Genomic DNA, 24997 nt, shown 5'->3' with positions numbered 1-24997 from the left:
CAAGCGCATTTGACATATGGCGTGTAAATATTCCAAGTGGACTCAGTGTAGTATTCAAAGTTACTTTTGGAGAATTCCATCAATCCCTTTGTATGCACATACAAACCAGTGTTAAGAGCCACATTTCTTTGAATCAAGAAACCGCATAGTGAAAGGGGCTTTAATAATGTCACCTTTATCAAGAGATTGGATGCCTCTTAATACTTTCAATCGTGCTTCTTCTATTAAAGATGCCAGCAGATTGGCTTTAAAAACCAAGGTTTCAATAGAGATATAAGCTAGAAAGCCTTTCTTGGGAAGGGCCCACAGGTGATGGTCCACACCAAGGGATTCAATTTCAACTTGGCAAGAAGGAAAAACCCCGAGAAACTTTAGATACCATTCTCATAAAAGAGGTCTCCCTAAGGGAGCATGGTTATGTAAGCTTTGGAGATGGATTGCTTCATTATTTTTAGACATAACTACCCTCTTTTACGATGTGACAAATTACATGTCAAACACTCAAAGAAAGATCACTTGTGAAAAATAAATAAAGATTAGAAAATCTTAAGCAACCCAATCAAAATAAATACAAGGGTATTTTGAGAATTTTAAAATTTGAGGATATTTTGAAATTTTTCACAAATTAGAGAGATGTTTTGGTAAATTTTTCCTATAAAGAATCATGGAGAGAGAGAGAGAGAGAGAGAGAGAGAGAGAGAGAGAGAGAGAGAGAGAGAGAGAGATTTTATTATCGTCCTCTGAATTAAAACATGACCAATACATGTGATTTACTATGTGTTGGGTTGATTAGTGATTCTTTATGCTCAAGGATCATGGTGATGAGAATCACAATGGGGAGCCCACACTATGGCGGGAGAGGAAAGTGTGTAGGTCTAAGTCATGGCTAGAAATGTGAGGGAAGCACGTTCAGGTGTGAGCAAAAGTTGAGGTCTCTGTGATAAGACTCTCCAACTTGAAGCAAGTATGATGTGCACAATCAATACGACTCTTTTGCATTGCCTCAACACCCCGTCCCGTATGCGATTGTGCATATCACCACCAAAGGGATAGACTCAAGCATATAAGAGAGTACGTTTTCCTCTTTTTGAAAAGAACATGGTTTAGTACTATGGGTGATATAATCAATACAGCATGACCCCATCAATTCCTCCCAAGCTGTAATACCTTGGCATATGGAAAAAACTTCATTCACTTGAAGTCTATTGAGACGTCATGTGCAATTGAGATGCATCCCATCTCCCATCTCCCAAACCACTTCTTTATGTCTTGCATCCATCCCGAGCTCAAGATCTTGCTTTTATGCAAATTACAAAGGGTTAGATGTAGTTTTATCATGTACTCCACAACCCTAAATCAATTGCAAGAGATCCAGACTCGAGTAGGAGTATAGGGTATTCGAGTCTTACCTTGAAGAAAGTTTGTGAGAAATGTTTTTGGCCATTCTTAACCTCTTTCCAAGTATAGACTTTAAGATGCTCCCGCCCGGTACTTCAACTCCATAAAGATGAACCTGTGTCAGCAATGTGTGAAAAGGTACTTTTTGAGAGCCCTACATGTGACATCTCTCGCATTACACAAGTTCTTAAATGTATGTAGTACGCCCACTTCCCAACTTCCCACACAGAGAGAGAGGGAGCGTTAAAAATTTATAGCGGCTCTTCTACCGTCTTGGATATCACACATTACCCGGGCACTTCAACAAAGCAGCGACATTGCACATACCTAAATGTACAGAAAAAGATGCAAGAGCAAAAGGAAGAAGCATCCAGAGGCCACATGGGTTTTACTCTCTTTTTTTTTTTTGGGTGTAACAACGGTAAAATTCAGCAGCTGCCCACTTCCCAACTTCCCACAGAGAGAGAGAGAGAGAGAGAGAGAGAGAGAGAGCTAAAAATTTATAGCAGCTCTTCTACTGTCTTGGATAACCAGGGTACTTCAACAAAGCAGCGACATTGCACATACCTAAATGTATAGAAAAAGATGCAAGAGCAAAAGAAAGAAGTATCCAGAGACCACATGGGTTTTACTCTCTTTTTTATGGGCAGCAGCTGCCTTTTCTTGCTTAGTGCTATACTCTAGTAAACTGTTAAACCAGTTCATGTTCTTGCACATTGACAAGGTCCAAAACTGGGAGCTCAACAGGTATGGAATCCGTATCCAATACATACCTTACTAATAAGACTTTCTTGGTATGGCATGCATGAGCATGCAGAAATCAATGTATTCGCACCACAATATCAAAGCATAACCTCTGTTTGATTGCCTTTGTTTACAGTCTGAAGACTTTTTACTGGTGTAACTACCACTGCAAGAAACCAGTTGTTTAATTGCCTTTGTTTACAATCTGAAGACTTTTTTTACTGGTAAAACTACCATGCAAGAAACTAGTAGTAGCAACAACTAAACAGTAAACTTTTTGGAATAAGATTTGACCAAGCCTCTCCTAGGGCAGCAAAGAAGAAGCTGACTTGGAACTTTCTTGAAGAAAAAGCCACCAGGTCCTTGAAACATAAGCAATTGCTGCCGTGGTGCTTCCATGCCAGTAGAGTCAAAGAACTCCCCCTGCACGATTTCAATGAAAAGATGGACCGCTTACACTTCACCCATAACATTACTTGCTAAGACTTGAAACCCATCCCCCGATACAAGCATAGATTCTTGCAGAACCGTGTCCTACTGCCAGTACCTTTCGGTAGAGAGACCTCTGCTCACTCTTCAAGAAAGCCTGCCCTGTTCAAGGTCATCACTGTCCCCTCTTGGCTCTTTGTATCTCCCCTCCTAGCTCTCTCGGCGTCAGACCTCCTAATACCTGATGATTCCTGTGTCTTCCTCTCTTTTCCCAGCTCAATAAAAGAGCAAATCAATCAACCTTCCTGTTCGGGCATGACTTCAAGCTTAACCAGGCTTGCATCATCAATCTGCAAGGCCAATCGAGCGGTCTCATAACACACAAAGGAAATCCCAGCAGCAGGAATAAGTTTTAACCAGGTTGTTCCAAGTCCCCTGTACAGAGCCAGAAACCCTTCATGCTGATAAATATCCAAAATGACCCCAACAGTCGATTTCTTAACAAAAGCCCCTGTAAGAGACAACTGCATTTGCCTTCTTGCCACCTGGTAGAAGAAAAGTCATTCAATAAATAAGCATAGAAAAAACTAAAGAGCTAAAACCACGGATTCATTTCTGAAAGGCTGTGCAATTTTGGACACACCTCTAATGGATAAGTAACAGCACTAGAAGCAGCCGCTGCCACAGCGCCAAACACAAGGGTTGCCTCTGTTGGAACATTATTCTTCCCCGTGGAACGACGATAAGCTGTGCGAAGCCCATCATACACAAAGTAATTGGTTGCAGCATAAGGGAACACTCCCACAAGGCTGGGACTCAAACCTGAATAAAATGCCAAGAACCCCTGCACATAAATTAACTGGCCTGAGCAGTATACAATTACCCACAGCAAACTTAAGGATTAAATCCCAGGGCAATCAGGATCATGAGCGCCAAAGACTTAAGGTACAAGTTGATTATTTCCCTTTTAGCATAAAGAGAACCACCATCTATGCATGATGACCGTGTAAGAATGAAATGAACGGCACCTTGGTTAAAAACTAAACTTTTTACTTTTTTGGGCTAGTGCCAGCAAGCTGTCAAAGTGCGCACTGCGCACACGCACACACGAACAAGTATACATCAATACAAAGATCTAAATTAACCAAATCATAAAACACTTGAACTTGAAACAAGACTGAACACAGTAGGCAAGACACGGAGTGGCAGAGTCCAATCCCAAAAGCATTGGCCCCTCAACTAGGTACCCCTTGCAATATTTCTTCATTCCCATAAGGCCAAAGTCGAAGTTCACAACTCAGAGAGCCCCCGTGACACTCTCCCTCTGAGTCGTCTACAAAGTTGTCCTCCTCTGGGTGCTATTAGAGAGGTCAAGGGTGCTCTAATAGCACCCTTGACCTCTCTTTCATAGGCATGGATCCAAAAGCGACTTTAAAAGCCTCATTATTTACAAGTGATCAAAATACCCCAATCAACTCCTATCAGAAACTAATGCTCAGAAGTGCCGAAAGTCAACACTTTCAATAACTAGCGCCCAGAAGCTTTCGAATGTCCCAACTCCACCACAACTGCAACATAAGCACCACAAAACGCGGAATGTTTTCCACCTGATTTCAGGCTACAAATAGCATTGGCTTCAGCTCGGGTCCTTTTCAGCTCTTCATCTCCTTTTTCGGTCCAATCAAATCATCACTTTGAGACGAACATTCAACTACAGGTAAGACCTTTACTCTTAGTTCAGGAGCAATTTCATGGAGCAGCAAGCAACCTACTGTATCCTTATCTTCTAGAGAGGCCGAGTATCCTCTTGCTTCAAGTGCTACATGCAAGTAAGTTAGATTGAGGCGGTGCTTGTAAGATGGGATTTCCACAAGCAGACCACTATCACTTCCCTTGATAACCCGAAATGTATAGCTCTTGCAAGGAATGCAATATTTCATGACAAGACCAATTTTTACTCAAGAAAAAATGTTGGATGGTACTATTCAACTTTCCATAAACCCATTACCAACTATCTTTCTCCTGTCTTCTGAGAAAGACAAACCCTCAACTCCAACTCACTTCTATTAGAGGCACATCCAAATGCTGAGAGGGGTTGTTAATGGAGGCTCCCTTTCAATGGTGGCTCCAGTATCTCCCTAGAGCAGATTAGAGAGAGGGTCATGACTGTACCTAACGTAGCACCACACCTACTGAGCTATGTATGAGCCCACGACGAGCATAGTAACATGAGAAGCCTATTTTTGGGCTTCCTGTCCCCAATGTCCTCCCGTTCCCCCCATCCCAGCACCATTTTGGGCTGTCCTCTTGTTTCAAAGCCCTGTTGTGGAATCAAGATTCCCCTTTAAGCCTTGTCCTAGCTGTTTGGGACCCCTCCCATATTAGTATGCTGATGAGAGGCAAGACTCTTGTTCCCAAGTCTTGTTGGGATCTTTGACTTTGATGCATTTTTATGGCCATATTGCACCTTATGCGGAGGTGGTATTTTTCATTGATGAGCTAAAGATGCTGGCCCTGCCCCTCCCTTATAGGGCATTGCAGCAATACATTATTGCCAATGTTTTGAGCAGGTGTCACAAACTGCTAACGTGTCAAGCCACTGAAGAACGGAGCCAACCTGCAGATCCCGTCCGAGAGGCCTAAACCCTAAGAAGAAGAAACAACAGAAGAAGTTCTCACCAACTTGCAAAGTCTTGCCAAGAGGCCTATTTTTTTAAAAGTTCCCACCAACTTATGGGACCTCGTCCGATGGGCCCAAGAGACCTAAAGACAATAAATAAATCAGGACCCACACACACACACACACAAAAGCCTGGCATAAAAACTTGATGACATGGCAACCAATACAGATACCCGCAATTTGCGCTGATGATGTGGCCCCCTATACGGACTTCAGCGAATTGCGCTGCTGACGTGGCAGGTATACGGATTTTCGTAATCCATGCTCACAGCTTTTGGGCGCCAGCTTTTGGACCAAATGCTTTCAGAGTTTGATGCTTTTTATGTAACTGCTTTTCATGGGCCAAGGACCTTTCAATATATGCAAAGAAGCGTGAAGGTGCAAAGGATGGAGTACCGGCAACGTAATGAGTTCAACCAATATAAAGAAATACAAAAGGGGTGCCAAGGTTTGGGGCTAGTGCTCTCTTGGGGTAAAACTCCGCCACTCCCCGTCTCGTGTGTCATGCACTCTCTATCTCTTTCAGTTTGATTGTTCTTTGGAGTGCTTAAAGTTGTTTAGTCTGTTCTTTTCTGTTGGCGCGTGGTACCCGTCCTTGCAACCACGTCTCTCTCTCTCTCTCTCTCTCTCTCTCTCTCTCTCTCTCTCTCTCTCTCTCTCTCTCTCTGTGCAACATTTTGTTTAGGATGTTAAGTGTCACAAGACGGGCACCTCGTGCCAATAGAAAATAAAAAATTGAACAGACTTTTAGCACTTCAATAACAACTGAACTGAGAGAGAGAGAGAGAGAGAGAGAGAGAGAGAGAGAGAGACGACATGCGACACGGAGTGGCGGAATTTCACCCCAGAGAGTATTGGCCCCAAACCTTGGCGCCCCTTTCGGTATTTCTTTATATTGCATCAAAACAGTACAAGCCGGTACTCCAAGCTCTACGCCTTCGTCCAGAAGCATGCCAAAGAATGAGCACATGGCCTCATATTTAAAGGCCCTAGGCCCAAAAGCAGTTTACATGATTAGCCTTAAACTCAAAAGCATCTAGTGCAAAATCATATTGTCCAAAAGCTGCCAACGCAAATTACGAAAATCCGTACAATGCCACGTCAAAATCTATCAACGCAAAACACGGATTCCGTACAGTCTGCCACCTCAACACTCAACGTGAAAAAAGGGATTTCGTGCAGTCTACCGCGTCAACAGTCAACTTGAGACGCGGGATTCCGTACAGTCTACCACATCAGCAAGCCAGTGCGAAATCCGGAGTTCCGTACAGTTTGCCACATCATCTTCTTCTATTGCTTTTGCTTCTTAGGGTTTAGGCCCCTCAGCCAGTAATCTACACAGTGGCTCAGTGCTTCAGTGGCTTGACACGTCAGCAGTTTGTGACATCCCCCCTTCTTGAAAGAGAGTAATCGTCCGCAATGACAATATATCTACAAAACAACTCAAGTTAGCTCAAAAATTTTCGAGGACAATCAGTTTGCTCTTTTATGTTGTTAAGGAGTTGAATTCTCCTTTCGGCTCTTTGATCAAGGAGTTGGCTTCTCCTTTCGACTCTTTTGTTCAAGGAGTTGGTTTCTCCTTTCGTCCAGATCGGAACTCTTGGCGTGGTAAAATTAGCCATCACACCCAGACTGCACTTTTCTTCCACGGTGTCTTGATGCACTAAAATTACATACCCACGCAATCTCATCCAGTTAGGAATATTCAGTGGTTGGCACATCACAATACAACACAAATATGCATATGATGTTACAAAACATATAAATATAAAGTCGCCGATGTACAAGCGCGCTCGCTGCTGCTGTGTTATCCTCGCTGCGCCATCGCACCCAAAACCCCCCCCCCAAGTGCTGCCTTGCCCTCCCGCTGGCTGCCTCCCCCCTCCCACCTGCCCTCAGCCCCCGCTGCCCTCCCACGCACTGCCCCTGTCCCAGCCTGTCCGCCCGCCCTCAGCCCCTGCTACCACCGCCCGGTGCCCTATCCCCTGTGTGCTTGTTTCGCTGCCTTCCCGCTCGCCCCAGCCCGCTTTATCCCCCCCCCCGGCCGCCTCGGCCCGTTCGCCCGCCCGTTGGGTTCCTTCTCCTCGGCAACTCCCTGCAGTTCGGCACTTTCGGCATTTGTTTCAATTCCTTGGAGTAGTGTTTGGCGCGCCCAATTGCAGCACCCTCCCGTCGTCCCCTTCTTACGCCACAGTAGTAGACACAGATGGAGGCTCCAACTTCGCCACAGAGGGACTCGCCGGAAGCCCCATCACCCGACCCCGCTGAGCCCACCATTCAACTTGCTCTCTCGCCTACAGAGCAAGTGAGCCTTGCCGCAGAGGTAGAGCGATTGCAGGCGACCTCGGTCATCTGCAAGATTCTTGGCACCCGACCTAGCAAAGGAGAGCTGCGGGACCTTCTCCAGGCCCGCCTTCTCGCAGAGGTGGGAAAGATCTTGGATGTCCAGATTCTTGGACGGGGTTACTATTAGATCGAATTTGAGTCCTCCGAGATGGCGTCCAAGGTCATAGCTATGAGTCCACTGCCATCCGAGCATCACGTGCCCACTTTCGATAGTGGCGACATGGTTTTGACCCACCTTCGGATGTTCTAGTAGAGGAGGCAGACATCCCCATCTCAGTCTGCTTTTCGGGTTTACGGAGGGAGTACCTACCACTTCTTTCCAGGATCGGTTCCGCCATTGGGATTGTCCTCGAGACACCTCGTACAGCAGCATCAGTAGCTGCCAAGGCGGCTGGCATTCCCTCAGTTCGAGTTTTGGTCAGAGATACCTACACGCTCCCGAAGGTTATCCTTTAACCTCGGGTGAGTGGGGGTTGGTTTCGACAGTGTGTGGAGTACTCGGGCCTCCCGAACCAGTGCTTCATTTGCCGACAGATGGGCCATCTAGCGAAGGCCTGTCCACGGAGGAGGCCGGGACCTGCACAACAACCTCAACCCCAACCTGCCAGGGCTGGCCCGCAACCACAGCCAACGGCACAACATACAGATGCAAAGCCACCCTCCGAGCCTAGGGCTCCAGCGGAGGAGGGGTGGCAGCAGGCTCGTGGCCGCCGACGCCAGGGGCCACAGCGTCAGCCTGCCACTCAGAGTGGCCCTCAAGTGCCTACTCAGCAACAGTGGGTTCCCACGGGGAACCGTTTTGGTCCTCTTGAGCAGGAGGAGATCCCTGCGCCAGTCCCCACCTCCGCTTCTCCCTCGACAGCCGCTCCCCCCCCCCCCCCCCCCCCCCCAAGAGTTCCCCCCTCTTCCTCATCCTCCCCGCCTTCTGCTCCCGTCGCCTCTCCACCTCGCCCCTCTACCTCTGTCGCCCCATCCCGCCCCTCTTCTCCTCCACTCTCCCCAGCTCCTTCTCCCCCCCCTCCTGCTCCAGTTTCTCAATCGGCTCAGAAGACTGGTCCCTCTCAGGCCGCTAGGAGATCTCTTGGCAGCGCCTTTGCCGCGAGCCGCCTAGCGAGAGAGGGTCATCCCTTCTTGCGGCCCCACTGACGAGCATTGACATCCGACGTCGCTGGGACTTCTTCGACTACGAGTTCACTCGTTTTCTAGGCGATTCCACAGCAGACCATGAGGCAGCCTGCTTCAGGGTCCATGTTTTGTTCCTCGCCGCAAGGGGGACAGAGGCCTTGGACTCAGCAGTTGGTTTCTTCTTTCTCGTATGTGGTAGGGCCGAGACAGAGTGGTCCCTCGACTCAGTGGTGGGATGGTTGCATACGCATGTCTTAGAGTCCTCTCAACGCATGGGAGAACTTGGAGTTACAGATATGCTGCAGACTTTGTGGCCATTGGCCAAGTTTGCGGTGACACCCCCAGACTCAACAGGACGTAGGCACATTGTGGTGTACTTCTTTGCTGATACGCAGTGTTTGCCTTGCTATGTATACATTCATGAGGACTCATGGACAGAGGAGGTTGCGTTACACATGGCTCGCTCTGCTTGGGCTTGGGCTAGGTGCACACTGCAATCACGTCTATCTAGAGGACGCTCGGATGCGGATTACTCCCCATCCAAGCCTGCCTCGAAGATAGCCCGTCTTGCTGCTGCGGCAGCATCTGTTCTCTCTCGCTCCCCATGAGGATCGTCTCATGGAACGTGGAGGACTAGGTGGGCCCCAGTTTCAGCGACAGGGGGGCCGATTGCGTCAAGAGCTTCAGCGTTGCCTTGTGGGAGGAGAGATTGATCTCCTTATGCTTCAAGAGCACCATCTGTGTGAGAGCCGCATTCGGCGATGTGGTCAGATTTTGCATGGACGTTATGATCATAGTCACAAGGGACGCATTCCGGGACGGGGGAACGGGGGACGGGGGACGGGGCTGAAATGGATTTTTAGTGTAAAAAAGAGAGCGGGACGGCAAGTGGGGACGGAAAAGTGGGGACGGGAAGCACGAAAAAGGGCGTCCCCTGTTACTATGGTTATGATACCTTTTGGTCAGCTGCTTTTGGACCTGGAGGCATCCAGGGTGGGGTATGTATGACTATTGCGGACTCATTGCAGGAGGCCATTGTGGGCAGAGGGATTATTGTGTCAAGCAGGGCTCAGTGGATTACTATGCAGGTTCAAGGTGGCCTTGTGGGCTTCCTGAATATCTATGCGCCCAATGTGGCGAGTGCTCGTGCAGAGTTTTGGTCACAAATTGTTGAGTCTTTGCCGCAGGCCGATCATTGGTGTATAGGAGGGGACTTCAACATGTTGGAGCACCCTTCTGACAGGATTGGTGGCAGCCATGCTACTGTGCATGGAGATGGAGTCGAGTTGGCAGCTTGGGAGAGGTTTTATATGACTTTGAGGGTCTCAGATACATGGCAGCACTCTGGTTTTGTGAGGCCCCCAGACAGTCTTGCCTTCTCTAGATCGGACCGAAGAGTGGGAGGAGTGAATCTATCGCGGATAGATCGCTTCTACACTAGTGACCACTTCAGTGACTCGGGGGGTTCAGTGGGCATCTTGGCAAGGACTTCCTTCTCGGACCATGCACCAGTGATCCTCACAGTGGCAGACAGGCACACGATTGGGAGCACGATGCTTCGCATCCCAGAGATGGTCTTGTTGGACTCAACACTCTGAGAGAGGGTAGAGGCTCTCTGGACAGAGGGCATGGACACCCAGGTTCCACCTGCAGACCGAGTGGCCTCAGGCCTAGCTCAACTTAGCCACTTTTTTCTTCAGGAGTCTCTGGCTCGCCAGGCTGCAGCGAGAGAGGCGGAGCAACGTCTCAGGGAGGCATTGCTTCACTACAGAGGATGCAGGAGCAGCATCCGGACAGTCCATGGTTGGAGGAGCAGTTACAGCAGGCTCGAAAGGAGCTTGCTAGCACAAAGGAGAGGCGTCATGAGTTTGCCTTTCATGGACAAGCATCTCAATGGACTCAGGTGGGTGACAAAGTGACTAGTGCTTTTTTTGAGATAGTGGGACCTTGGCACTCGCATGCCAAGGTCATTCAGTTGAGGAGGCCGGATGGGTCAGTTGCTCGTGAGCCCGAGGATATGTGTGCAGTTGCTACTAACTTTTACCGTGAGTTACTGTCGACTGAGCCTCAGTGAGAGCCGCAGGATGCATGAAGGGAGCAGGTTTGGGCACAAATGCCATGTCTTGTGACAGAGGAGATACGCCAGAGGCTAGAGATGCCACTTCAGCTTGAGGAGCTGCACACGGCTCTTAGGGCCCTCCCTCGTGGTAGCTGTCCAGGTGAGGATGGGTTGACTCCCAGCTTCTTCTTGGAGTACTGGGACCTGCTTGGCCCAAATCTTTGTAGTGCTTTTCAGCACATTTTGCACACATGAGTGATGCTTGACAGCATGAGTGAGGGGCTGATCTACCTCATTCCCAAGGAGGGTGGCTCCTTGGATGAGATTCGACAATGGCGCCCCATCACCATCCTCAACTCAGCCTACAAAATTCTTGCCAAGGCTCTGAGTTTGAGGATTCAGCCACTTTTAGAGAGCCTTATACATGGGACTCAGACAAGTTTTGTCAAAGAACGCAGTATCCTTGACAGCATCTTTACTTTCTGGGAGGCTTCTGCCCTGGCATGGCTCCGTGGTGAGGACCTTGTGATTCTTCTTCTCGATTTTGAGAAGGCATACGGCCGAGTTGACTGGGACTTTCTAGAGGGCGCTCTCCGCAGGATGGGCTTCTCAGATGCTTGGATCAGAGGGGTGTCAGCTTTGTACAGACACGCTCACAGTCAGGTGCTTTTGGCAAGAGGGAGAGGTGAGCGTTTCATGCTCGCACGCTCGGTCAGACACGGTTGTCCTCTTGCCCCCTTTCTCTTTCTGTTCTATGCGGACGCGATGAGCAGATTTTTGGTGTCACAGCAGGTTGGTCTTCGGGGCTTAGCACTCCCTATTCGGGGAGAGGAGCTACTGGACGTTGAGTTTGCCGATGACTCAGCCTTGTACTTAGATGGCCAGGAGGCCAATCTTCACAGATGTGAGCAAGCTTTGGAGACCTTCCGTTGTGCATCGGGCGCACTGATCAACTGGAGAAAGACAGTGGCTTTCTCGTTTGGGAGTGCTCCTGTGCCAGATTGGATGCCAGGAGAGGGTTTCAGGTGGATTCCCCCAACGACTGCAGTTCGGTACTTGGGTTGTCAGGTTGGTTTGGACTTGTCTCCCGAGCAGCAGATTGCTCCTCTTCTCCTGTCCATCAGGAGAAAGCTGTTACATTGGAGCTCAGCACGACTTTCGCTGGCTGGTAGAGTAGTAGTTGCCAACCAGGTGCTGTTGACGACCCCTTCTCTTCTGCAGACCACCCAGGAGTCCCCTTCTTGCAGTACACTTTTCGGCTTGGACGTCGTATACTTGCAGCACAGAGAGAGGCCCGCCCCGCTTCAGCACGTCATTGGCAAGAGCGCCTCACAGTCGAGTTCTTGGTAGCCTTTTGCCGGAGGCTGTGGGACTCCAGACAGCCGAGGCGCATCACTTTGTTTCAGTGGCTGGTTGCACACAGAGCTACAGCAGTAGGGGTTGGCTTGTGCATAGTGGTCTCTCGGCCGCATGTGCAGCCTGTGACCAATTGATGGAGAGTCAGCGTCATTGTCTCTCGGACTGTCCCTCGGCCCAGCAGGTGTGGCTACGAGTTCTTCGGCTGATGCATACTCTCTCCACGGCTAGACAGTACACTTGGGGGCCAGCGGGTTGGTCTACTCTCACCGCCCCAGCACTTCAGTTTGAGCTATCTTCCACCAACAGGATGATAGTGATACAGGGGGGGCGTCCTACACTCCAGCCTGCTACAGAGCTTACTCCACAAGAGTGGTGCAGTAAGAGAGAGGAGTGTTGGGAGCTCATCAATGGCCTGACACTTTGGTTCATCTGGCAGGCCCGCTGTTCCCACATTTTTGAGGCCCGCTCTATGCCGCCAACAGAGACTGTTCGTGACTTTTGGCTAGAGCTGATCCATACTCTCAGAGGAGAGCTTGAGGGACTACAAGGCAGCTCCGACCGCATGCGGGAGCGCCGCGAGGCTTTCCTTCGACTCTGGCGCCCTGGGCCTTTCTACACCATTGTCCAGGGTGTGCTCAGATGGCACTACCGACCACCTGTGTGGCTCTTCCCTCCTCCCATCCCTTGATTTAGCCTCATTGTATATATGTTGTTCTTTCATTGGGAGAGTCTCCCCATCATGGTTGTTGTAGCCCTCTCTTGCAGAGGTGGTTGTAGGCCTACGGGCAGCTTTCATTAACTAATAGAAGGATCTTTTTCTCGGAAAAAGAAAAAAAAAAGTCGCCAATGTACACTCCTCCCCCATAACCAACAAGGTCCGAGCCAAGAGATATTCAAGGACTCCCTCATCACTCCTCCCGCATAACCTAAAAAGGTCTAGGCTGGGAGATATAGAATCTTTTTACAAAAATCATCTTCGGACATTCCTATTTCAAAGTTCTTCATTCACACACTTAGTTTATACTGAACACAGTGTTTCAATCATCTAGTCATCTCATCCGTCCAAAAGTCTTACCTAGATCCCTGTGTAGCCATCTCATCTCACAGGAACTCTTTATGCGCTCACCAGAGTATCTAGTCATCTCATTCATATCGGAATCTTGGTGCACTAAAATCATTCAACACGCATCATCATTCATTCATTCATTTAAATTCATCATTCTTATCTCGAATCAAAAGGACATCCGATTCATTCATGAGCTATCGTCGCTCTCAATCTCACCATCTCATCCTTGATTTGACCTACAAAACACGCAAGGAGATGGCTCACCTCGTTGAAAAAGAGTGGATGTCCAGCTCCATGCTTCCCAATCCATACAGAAGCGAGTTCCTTGCTCCTATTTCCGATTATCTCTCACAAACAACCAAATTGTCAGTACATCAATATCTCTTTCAGTGTCATTTCCATAACCGGGTTCATCTTTTGGTCAAAAGTTCTGTTCCAGCTCTTCCTGCAAGTGTTGCTAAATAGGCTTTATCTGATAGAAAAATAATTCTAAATGAATTATTGGATTTATAAGTGAGAGGGTTTTCTCGCTTGGAACAACAGGAAAAATAATTCTAAATGAATTACTGGAATTTTAAGTGAGAGGGTTTTTCTCACTAGAGACATCCGAGTACAGAGTATTCCTAGTGCGTCATTCAAAGTAATGACGGGAGCACTGTGAACGGGAATATCTGTAAGGCCACCAAGAACGGGTAGTTATGATGCGTCACATCGGATGGGTGACAGGGAGCATCGGGAAGAAGTATCCGACCGTCCGGGAACGGACATCTCTGATGCGTCATAGGATGGGTGACATAGAGCATCGTGAAGGAGATTGTACCGTAAGTTCGGTAGGAAAGCACTAGGTGATGGGTATTCCTGATGCGTCACAAGGTGGGTGACGGGTGCATCAGAAAGGGGATATCCATAGTCGAGAGAAAATCCGAACTGGAAAGAGGAATACGCGTAAAGATGCAAGCACAAGAATAAAGATGGGTTCTGAGAGGCTTTTCTTAAAAAGCGGAATATTTTAACGAGTTTTTCGGGAAGAGCAGACTCTTTCCCACGAGGAATCTATGTTTGCATTGCATTCGTGCATGTGGTTGCATCCAGGAACGCCTGGGAAGTGCTATGAAAGCATTGTTTTAAACTTATAAGGTTTTATTGATCTTGTCACTCTTCATGTTCTCATGGAGGAAAGTCGGTTGAGAGAAAAACAATTGTACTGCTGCTTTTGCCATTGACCATCTTGTCACTCTTCATGTTCTCATGGTGGAAAGTCGGTTGAAAGGCTAACGATTGTATTGTTGCTTTGTGGACTTCAAGAAAACCTTTGAGATGATTCCACGTAGCAATTTGTTGAGAAGGATGGAGGAACTCCAAGTGCCGCGTGCCAAGTGAGTTTATTCTTGAATCTGCGAGAAATAAATACACAAAGCGAAAATAAATATTGGGATCACATTGAGCTATTCACTTGAGATGCTATAAACTTTAACATCTTCGGCTTCGCTTTCTATAATCTCTATCTTACAGCGTTGTCATCTACAATCCCCTCTCTATAGGGATAACACCCTCTTCTATGCATGTAATATGCATTGTAGGCTGGGTAAAGGTGCTAATGCAGAAGGTCCATGCACGTGGAGGGCTGTCTGGTAAATCCTGGCTAATTCATAGTGAGATCTACAACAAGGGGTTTTAAGGGGTGACCATCCACATTCAAAGAAAAGATGTTTGCTAGTTCCTGCCCCATTCATCATCCAATTTACCTTTTCCACTGCCACTTTGACATCCCTTGACATCTATACGCTATAACACACAGGAAAAGCATGTATTCACTTTTAATAGAAAATGCAAACTATAGACTCATGGTAGTCATCCATACGGCAATCTACCCATCAGCTCCATCATTGACTACGCACTATGAAGTCCCCACTAGCGCCACAAGGCCCAACAATGGGTGTAGAATAAGGAATCTATGCAAGCATGGCCAAAACAAGATGCGCATGGGGTATGTGGACTATTAAGGGCTATTGGATGGAGAGGGGAGAGAGAGGGAGAAAGAATTAAAGCTCCCTCGGGCCTCGGCATCCCTTTGCTCGAGAATAAGAAGAAAGAAAAAAAAGACATCAATGTTTCGTATAGATTAAAAAATACTTCCCTATGAGACAAAAGTTAGAACCACCTCCAGATATCATAAAATTAAAAGGGGGGGGGGGGGGGGGGGGGGGGGAGCCCTTGGCGTCAGCTACTGCCAACAATGCTTCTCAAAGGTACACACATTAATTACAAGGAGTTCAGATCAAATGACAATTCACATATTGTCTTATAAGTTATAATAGCCAGCTCTACATACAGCAATTCATTCATTCAATTAAGCTTTTTTGTTTTGAGAAAATGAAATTTTGTATCAATGTGTCGCAGGAGACCTACCTCATCTTGAGCTATCTTCCTGATCGCTTGTGACAGGCTACTATACAGCTCAGGCTGCAAAAGAAGAAAGGTAAGTCTCTCTACGCCACAGTTACTGATGGTACTCTATAAAAGCAACTACCTGAACAGAAATTCTGGTACGGAGCAATTCTAAAGGGTACGTCACAATTGTTCCAGCCATTCCAGCAGCTCCCCCAGCAACAGTAGCAGCCATGTGCTTTAAAGGATGACCCTCCTTGTTCAACAGCCTTCGAACTGTCTCAAAGACGCAAAGCTCTATAGCTTTGCTGGGGGCTACTCTTATGCAATTAACCAAATTACCTGCTCATGTTAGTCAAAGCTTGTTAGTTGTGTGATTAAATGAATCCTGCATGCAAACTAAGAAGTATACCTCTGAATAGACCTTGCCAGCCATCTTGATCTAAAATGTCCTTGCAGATGGTCCACGCAGACTTGTTACATCCCCGCAGACTATGTGAGGTGATCAAGTAAGTCTGCATACTCCAGAGAAAGAGGTTACACACCGCAGCAACAATCCCTTGCAAGGCACAGTGGAAATCATGCTAAAGGCTCACCTTTATCAGATCCAGTGGGGCAACTGCAGTCCTTGAGATTACACCAGCAAAACCTCCACAAACAAGTTGTTTAATCACATTAACTGTTTGCATTTTCTGTTTCCAATTTGTTTTAGACTCTTTATGCTTATAAGCAGGTCTCCTTGCGGCTTTTGGAAGACTGTCAATCTTTAGCATCTTGATATTAGCAGGCATGTGCTTTTCAGATGAGCGCAGTGGAAGCTTTCTAAGAGAAATCTTACTTGGACAAGCCAAGCCCTCTGTTTGTAGACCCTGATATGATTGTCGACTACAGAAGGATTTACCTGTCAGAATAATGGGTACTGGTTCTGATGTAAATGCGTACTCCCACGATTGCTCAGTGAGTTCTATGTGGTTCACACTGTGCCTTCTACTTCGCTCTGACTTTGAAGAGCTCAAGCTTTCCAATGGTAAAGCCTTGCCAAGTTGCACACTTACACTCTGCCCTCTAAAATCCATACTATCAGGAGTTTCACCCTTTCTCCAACTTTTTTCCTGGGAGGACGAACCTGAGACAGTGTAGACACCCTTCACAATTTCCTGAACAACATGCTTATTCATACCTTTTCTAGGAACATCTTGATAGTCATACCCTTTCATCTCTGAATTCAAGCTGAACACTTGAGCAGCCTTCATTGGCTCCCTTGCATCACTAGCATGATTCTCGAAGACGAATCTCTCCTCATCAATAAACTTCTTGGATTCCGAGCTCATGACAAAGGTGGAGTTCACGAGCTTCTTGGCCCCATTGTTTAAGTCAATTCCTTTCCTAAAAGTATCCTGCTCGTTTTCAAAACTTCCCTTGCGCCCATCATGCATGAGTACATTCTGTTTAGCAGTGTGGATACTACCAAACGCATCCGTTAAATGCGCAAACGGCCACAATGGGTACCCTTGTGTAAACTTACAGTTGCACATGTCCAAGAAAAATGCATTGCAGAGTCTGTCCCTGGATTGGTCCTCCATAAAGAAAATTCAGTGGTTCAGGCGTACTAAAACGGTGGTTTTCTCAACCTACCCTTTCGTAGAAACCAGGAATGCCACAAAGAGCGTGGACCAAAAGCTTCGATGGTGTTTCTGTGTGTAACGAGAGCATGCAGCTCATCCAACAGTCTAAAACAAGTGTCTTCATACCACGGGCACTTGTACTGTGTGTGAGTACAGACCCAAGATCATGGAAATGCATAAAAATGGCCTGTTGACAGTACACAAAACAGCTTATTTGCAGATACAAACTTACCACATCCATAGAAATAGAGACAGAAAACATGTGTGGAAAAATACGGCGTGAAATCTCTAGAGATACAGACAGAGCAGCACCAGATGTGTGTACGTAAATAACGAGAGACAGCAATGGTCGCCAGCCGGCCAATGGAGGGACTAACAAGGGACGAAAGCGTCAAGGCAATAGACACGTACCAAAGGTTTGAAACTCCAGGAGCAGATCTTCTTCAAATGGCGATGGAGGGAGTCTGTGCGAAAAGGAGAGAGGGAGGGTTGGGGGGCACGCGCGCGGGGAATGAAAGAGCCTAAGAGGTAGCGCCTACAGTTCGGACGGGGAATCGGGGACGGCCTTCTCTCTCGGTTCTCCTGACGCGCAGAGAGGAGACAGCAGGACAGCCTCGAATTTGGATACGCTTTGGGTGTGCGGACAGACAGCTGGCCTAAGCTAAATTCTTTGTGGTTGAAGCCTTTGCCACGCGTCCATATCTTGCTTTCCTTGACCCCACTCCATGTCTGAACTTGGCTCTCCCTCCTCCGCCTTCTTTGGGGCCATAATAATAAAGCGACTATTTTATCCATCTTTTTTGTGCAGAAAGTTGAAACTGGTATATTGGGTGGCCTTGCAACTTTGCAAGTCTCAAGGTTGACATGGTTGTACATGCTTCATACTTAGGTAGCATTCAGACTTCACGCTCAAGCTAAGCAAGCGTTGGTTGGCTGGAAAAATGTTCACGGAACCCACCATTACAGCAAGCGACACTCCCCTCTCGCATGTGAAGGCTTCCAACTTGTTGAATGATGGGAGCCAATCTCTGTCGTTTGAGCTTGGGGTTGACACATTCGATCCAACAAACCTATCAAAACTCATTGGATGCCTTGAGTGGTGTCAGCTTTGTGACACAGGGGAGCATATGCAGTCTGAATTGGAAGGTAGAAGATGCTTTTTGTTTGAGTGAAACTTCTTGGGCAGTCTGAACGCGGCATTAGGCTTGTTCACATGAGGTGGTGGAAGCCATGCGAATTCCTCAGTATCCAATATCATGGAGCCATTTGGATGTGGTTGTTTCCAAGAGGGGATTGAAGTGGGGGCGGAGTGGGGGATTTTGGCAGGTACGTCACGAAAGAAACGAGTTTTTTCTCTCCCCACCCCCCGTAATGTCTTCCGACCCTTGCCCGAGCACTTCTTCCACCCTCTAAGCAGACCTTCAACCAATTGTATGGCTACACACAAGCATGTGTGTGTGTGTGCCCTACCACCCTCTATGAACTCTCCACTTCAACTTCTTTCCACCTAGGAGCGACTTTTGTTGCTCTCACTTTCACCTTCCCATCTTAACCTAGCCTTAAACTTGGTTCAAACCGCAGTGGCAAGAAAGGATGCAAGGACGTATGAAGTGTGGGCCTAGCTCGCATCGCTAAGCAAATGGAAGTAAGTTTACAAGTCCACCAGGAGTGAGTGACCATAACAAACCCCCCCACCCCTTTCCACCACGCTTTTCAGCACGAATTACGAAGAACGAACTTCAAGCTATTGACTAGGAGTCCACCTCTGCCTTTGTGAACTCGAGGAAGATGGAAGCTTGAACATGTGGACTTCTACCATCAATTCCATACGGACCCTTCCTTAGGTAACTCAATCAACATGAATTACGTAGAACAAACTTCAAGCTAGGGACTGGAATTATAGGCATCCACCTCCAGCCTTTGTGAACGTGAGGAAGATGGAAGCTTGAACATGTGGACTTCTAACTAGCACTTCCATATGGACCCTTCCTTAAGTAACTTGATCAAACCTCCTAGAAATAATAAATTACTCTTGAAATGAGTGATGAAACTCCTAGTAAGGGGCATGTTGAATGTACATGAGTCTGTCAAAGGCCAAGTTTTGCAGATTGTGTCCAAAGGGCAAAGCTCGACCAACCCCATACGTAAGGGAGAAAGGACGCCCAAGCGCATCTAAATGGATACATAGACCATCACCTCCCAGCTATGAGGATCGATTGCCTTGCTAATAGTCTCAACATGTTGTACTTATATAGAAGCATTTTTTTACGTTAAGTGGGCTATAATGTGCAACAACCCGCCTAACATCTCTCTGTCTTCTGGCTTATCCACCCACTCAGATATAAACAAGGGCCTAAATCTATGTAGTGAATACTATTGACTAAATATTACATGAGTCATGAATGTGGGCATGTGCTTGATTTAAAAAGAAGACCATGCATGAGATGGTGGGGAGTTGGCACAGCCCTCCCCCATATGCATAATCTTAGAGGAACATGCCCTTCCTCTCTTTCCAATCAATGGCCAATCATCAACTTGCGAGTAAAGCAAGTAAATGGTCATGTTCTTTATAAATGGGATTCTCTAAGTGATGTATATGTTTTACTATGTGAAAACATACCTTGATCAATGTGAATATCTATATGTAATTTAGTGTGTTTATAGTTGTGTGTGCGTTTGTCAAAAGTTGGTTACTATGACGAAAACTATAACAACAGAGACCCCCTATGATTAGTTGTTTTAGTGGTATTAAAATATGTAGTCTCACATGGAACGTGAAAAGATGAGTTCAAAGTCTCACATATCATATACATAGAAAAAGGGTATGAATATTGTTGGTTATACATATTCAAGATTCTTAATACAAAAAAATTATTTTGTATCAGTAGCTTATTTATATTTGTGGCAACCATCTCCCTCTTACCATGAATATCAGTCACAAGTTGGTAACCACTTTTGCATAATAAATCTCAAAATTCTTACTAACGCAAGATTCTTAATACAAAAAAATCTCTTGTATCAATAGCTTATTTATATTTGTGGGAACCATCTCCCTCTTACCACTAATATCAGTCACAAGCTGGTACACTTTTCCATAATAAATCTAAGAATTCTTACTAACGCAAAGCAAGACCCAACACTAAGTGATCTTCCATCATGCATGCTACAAAAATTCATTAACCTTTAAGTTTCGCTCATAGTGGTTAGTCATGACATGTATTTGTCATAATAATCAATATCTAATTCTCCTAAATGATTTTCTCATGTTAAACTGATCATTTAATATGGGAAAGTGCCACGGGAGAAAAAGCTAGAATATTGGTTAAGCTAGCAGACCGGCCACAGTAGGGATCCAAAGGAGGGAAAATAGGGATCCAAATGGGGGGGCCATCTACAAAAGAGCCATGTAAAACAATGGGCTAAAAAGACCCTAAGGTTCAGCCCATTAAGACTTCCAAAATGCTAAGGTTCCGAAATTCAAAGGTTGTGTCCAAAGGTCAACCCTAGGGAAATTGGATGCTTTGTGTGTGACCAAAAAAGTCTTTGAATATCCCTACATAGGAGGGGGCGAGCCTAGCAAGTAGGGGATGAGGAGAAGGCCACACACACACACACAAGCTCCCTTTACACAAAGGGAATGAGGGACACATGTCAGCTCCCTAGGCCAGATGCCCACAAGGTGTACCCAATTCCTATTGGATGACCCTTGAAGTGGACCAATGAGAATTAGGCTAGAGTAAATTTAGCCTAATTAATTTTAAAACACTTAATAAAAAGAACCAATGAAAATTAAGTCTCCTGGATGATTATTGGACAGCCTGTGAAGGGGTCCAATAGGAATTGAGCAGCCCAATGGGCTACTTAATTCCTATTGGTCAGAATGGGGAAAGGTCCAATGGGGATTTAATTCATTTAAATCAATTAAGTTTAATTGATTAAGCTCTCACAAAAGGGTAAAGGGGGACACATGTCAGAAGGCTATCACTTATGTTGCTTAATAGCCATTGGCTTGACTTGGGGAGGTCCAATGGGGAGCCTGCAAGAGCAAATAGCAAGAGGGCTCGCCCAAGAGAGAGAGGGGGCTGATTTTTGCAAGGCATTATCACACACACACTCACACAATCTCATGTGTGAAGAAAGAGAAGACTATCTCTTCCCAAGCTTTGATGGAGAGCTCATCACCTACTCCAAGCTTGTGAGATAGAAGCCTACATCGACACACTCTTGGCTTGTGGATGCAAATCCAACCAAGAGCCAAGCTTCAATGCATGATCATCTCCTCTACCAAGCTAATTACTAAGCTAAAGCTATGCTAATATGAGTGATTATGTGAGGAGATGTACATCTTTCTCATAAGATACTCCTTCTTCCTCTCAATCTACTCTCATACCCTGCTAGCTCTCACCATCTTCGAAGGTGTGTGAGGTCTTGGGTCTGAGAACGGGGATAATTAAATTTGTGTTTACTAAGTGTTTTGCTTAGTGCATGAAGCTTTCATCTTCATTGCACTAGCTAGTCTTGAAGGAACACAAAGAATTGTATTGTACAATGTCTCTCTTGATGGGAGAAACCATAATACAAAGCCTTTTGGAGGGGGGACCGGCTCCATGCAAATCCGGTCCTCAATTGTTGTCAATAGCTTAATTTCTCTCTCTTTTGAAGTATTGTTGATGCTATCTAACTAGGTGTTATGCTTTTTGTTGCTCTCTCCACCCAAGCACTCTTGTAATTCTCATTAGGAATCTATTCTAATGAAATGCCCACTATGTTCATGCTAATTTCCGCTACACACAAGTTATTAGGCCATTAAATGTTACATATTAGAACCTTGACAAGAATGTGCTCTTAGCTTTGGTCATCCAAGAAATATAGGTGACTTTCTAGATCTAGAGTTTTACCCCTTTCAAATGCAATAAAGCACCCCAAAGCTCCATCAAAGCAACGATTTAGAAGTTACATTTTTGGCTCTTTGATTGCTCTCTATTTCTAATAATCTTCATTTGTACTCTCTCTGTTACCATATACATGTGGTAGTGATGTGTGTGAACACACTAGGACCGCCAGGGCATTTTTTCCCTCTTTAGGAGGTTTTTTCCCCCGTGCATTGTATATACGCCCATCACTCTAGGGCTATCTATCTTTCCATTGCACACTAAGTAAAACACTCTCTATTGTGTGCCTTGAGCTTCCTTCGTCTTCTCCAAGCTGTGTGTGTTTCTCTGCAACCCTAATTCCAACACTCTCGTCTTCTCTAAATTGCTTAAATTTACACATAACCTTATTTCAAATCATAAAGTTGTATCAATTCATCTTAATATGTGGTAGAAGAAAAATACTCGATGGATTAATTGACGGGGATGGTTAGTGCAACTATTGTGTTGGATGCAATCTTTGTTTCGTGTTATTTCAGTTGTTTCCTTCATGCTTGATATTCACTTTTATTGTAGAATGATTTTTCTATTGAGTCTATTGTGAGATTAATGAGATCCAAATATTGCTACAATTGTTGGGAAAGATTAGAAGCTAACAAATAGCAAACCAAGGAAACTTGTCATAGGTAGAATGCCTTTTTTTGTGAGAATTTCTTGGCACCCCGCTTGGCGCACGCTTTTTCTTCTCAAGCAAGATTTTTCTCTCTTCTCTCTCAACTCACGCTCTTCCACTCCTTCTCTCTTTTATCTCCTTGTTCACCCACACAACCGACTTCTTCTTTACTTAGTCTCTCTTTTCAGACACTCCTTGGCCAAGAGCAATACTCCACGTATTGCTAAGTTAAACAAGGTGAAGATTTACAATGGCTATTTTGATGGGGATCCTGTATTTGTAGTTGCGAGTGTAAGGTATCTATACATAGAGGCAAACTCTCGTTCTTGCACAAGTCATAAAATCTAATATCTAACCAACCCAAATGATTTTCTCATATTAAACTGATCATTTAATGTGGAAGAATAAACGGGAACAAGGGTTAGAATATAGACATGTGCTTATGGATCTATCTCAACACGAGGCCAAGGTTAAAGGGTCCAAATGAGAGATGGTCTGTCAAAGAGCAATGCTAGCTAATGGAGCTTAAATACCTTAGGGTTAGCTTCATTAAAGACCTCCAAAGGTTAGTGTTAAAATTCCTTAGACCGTAGGCAAACTAGGGTTGTGCTTGAGGTGGGAACACGGACCAAGCTTGAGGTGCTTGACGTGCTTGCTGACTAAGGTGCTTGAGGTGCTCGTCGTGCTTGCTGACTAAGGTGCTTGAGGTGCTTAATGACTAAGGTGCTTGAGGGGCTTAAGGTGTTCCTAAAGTCAACCATAATCCCTACTCATGGGGGGCGTGCCCTTATTGTAGGGGCATGAGAGAGAACACACACACCTTCACACAAGGCAAGCCTAGTCTAAAGAAGCAACAAGGACACGTGTCAAGTTCCTCTCCATGTTGCCCTCATGGTGTGCCTAAAGCCTATCGGTTGGCCTCTCAAGGGGTCCAATGATAATTTAGCTAATTAAATTAATTATGTATGCATTTATCAAGTCCTCTCTCTCAAAGGGGAAAGGGGGATACTTGTCCCAAGGCTAGCATGGTTGCTTGATATACACTATGCATGTGATTGGCTAGGCTTGTAGGGGTCCAATCAACTTCCAAATTGAGCTACAATGAGGGGTCAACCAAAGAATCTAGGGGCTTGCTTGCAGGGTATACTCACTCTCTCTCTCTCTCTCTCTCTCTCTCTCTCTCTCTCTCTCTCTAATTGTGTGAAGTGCAAAGTGCAAGAGCTCCATCTCCTTCTCCAAGCTTGTTGAGAAGTTGAGAGCCTACACCAACACTCTTGGCTATGGAATGCAAATCCAACCAAGAGGCATGCTCCAATGCTTAAGCTTGCCATCTTCTTCATCATCATTATTATGCTATTATGTTATGCTATGCAAGAAGAGTGATGATAAGTGAGGAACTATCTCTTTCTCGTATGTTACTTCTTCTTCCTCTTCCCTACCCTCATTCCCCACTAGCTCTCTCCACCTTCGAAGGTGTTTTGAGGCCTTGGGATTGAGGTCGGGGATGGTTAATGCTTTTACAAATTTTATGTTATGTGTGTGATGCATGAAGCTTTCCATCTTCATTCCATCACCTAGGTCACAAGGAACACAAAGATTGTATTGTACCAAGTCTCTCTTTATGGGAGAATCTATAATACAAAAGCCTATTGGACGGGGGACCGGCTCCATATAAATCCGGTCTTCAATTTTTGTCATGTTCTCTAATTCTCTCTCTTGCAAAAGTATTGTTCATGCCAAGTTAATTAAGTGTAATGGTTGTGTTTCTACCGCTAATAGTTCGCCCTTTATGTTCTCAAAGTAGTCTCATGAAAATGCTCACTCTAATTCTCTTAATTCCGCTATTCTCAAAGTTCATAGGCCATTTCCATTACATTGGTATCAGAGCTATTGGTTTCTCTTTTCTTGCTTAAGAAGAGAGGTCCTTAAGTTGTCCATGAAAGGTTGGACATGCTCATTGCAATAGGGTAAGTGGGACAGGGATCTATTATCTTGGTTGAAAAGGACTTAGTTCGAGGAACACCATTGGGAACTATAGTCTTAATAATGGAGTCTCTTGGGGCTTGCCTTTGGCATAACTATTATTATGCTACTAGAATAAGCACAAAGTAATTTATACATAAGTTTAATTGGCATGGCTGACAATAATGAAGAGAGTAGAATGAATATTGACAACTTTGATTTTGCACATGAAGGTGCTAATGATGATGCCCCCATGTTTGTTAATTATCTTG

At 45.7% G+C, this 24997-nt stretch overlaps 1 protein-coding gene and 1 long non-coding RNA gene across 2 annotated transcripts; both read right to left on the bottom strand.

Annotated features, from left to right (window-relative positions):
• Positions 1 to 723: 723 nt before the first annotated feature.
• LOC147443936 (uncharacterized) lies at positions 724 to 2305 on the bottom strand. The gene is made up of 3 exons (XR_015189998.1): positions 2172 to 2305; positions 1410 to 1513; positions 724 to 1297 (listed from the first exon to the last, which is right to left on the bottom strand). It is a non-coding gene; the product is annotated as an uncharacterized LOC147443936 (long non-coding RNA).
• On the bottom strand, positions 1886 to 18014 carry LOC147443935 (uncharacterized). Its single transcript, XM_086526721.1, has 11 exons — positions 17631 to 18014; positions 17378 to 17406; positions 16191 to 17160; positions 16007 to 16109; positions 15737 to 15936; positions 15616 to 15669; positions 3215 to 3415; positions 2873 to 3116; positions 2690 to 2733; positions 2472 to 2565; positions 1886 to 2308 (listed from the first exon to the last, which is right to left on the bottom strand). Exons 1-11 carry the CDS (start codon positions 18012 to 18014, stop codon positions 2241 to 2243), a joined length of 2391 nt encoding a protein of 796 aa, XP_086382847.1. The 3' UTR covers positions 1886 to 2240.
• Between the last annotated feature and the right edge of the window lie 6983 nt (positions 18015 to 24997).

This window comes from Adiantum capillus-veneris, chromosome 13 (assembly GCF_014529385.1).
Source record: "Adiantum capillus-veneris isolate H3 chromosome 13, ASM1452938v2, whole genome shotgun sequence".
NCBI classification, from domain to species: Eukaryota; Viridiplantae; Streptophyta; class Polypodiopsida; order Polypodiales; family Pteridaceae; genus Adiantum; species Adiantum capillus-veneris.
The sequence above is the reverse complement of the archived record's forward strand: the minus strand, read 5'-3'. Positions and strand labels throughout refer to the sequence as shown.

Excerpts from the sequence above, each read along its gene's own strand:
- LOC147443935 (XM_086526721.1), bottom strand. The coding sequence starts at position 18,014 with ATGGATAAAATAGTCGCTTTATTATTATGGCCCCAAAGAAGGCGGAGG. Across the intron at positions 17,407-17,630 it reads CCTGGAGTTTCAAACCTTTG|GCCATTTTTATGCATTTCCA; the intron begins GTACGTGTCTAT and ends TACTGTCAACAG. Across the intron at positions 2,309-2,471 it reads TTTCTTCAAGAAAGTTCCAA|TGGTAGTTACACCAGTAAAA; the intron begins GTCAGCTTCTTC and ends GGTTTCTTGCAG.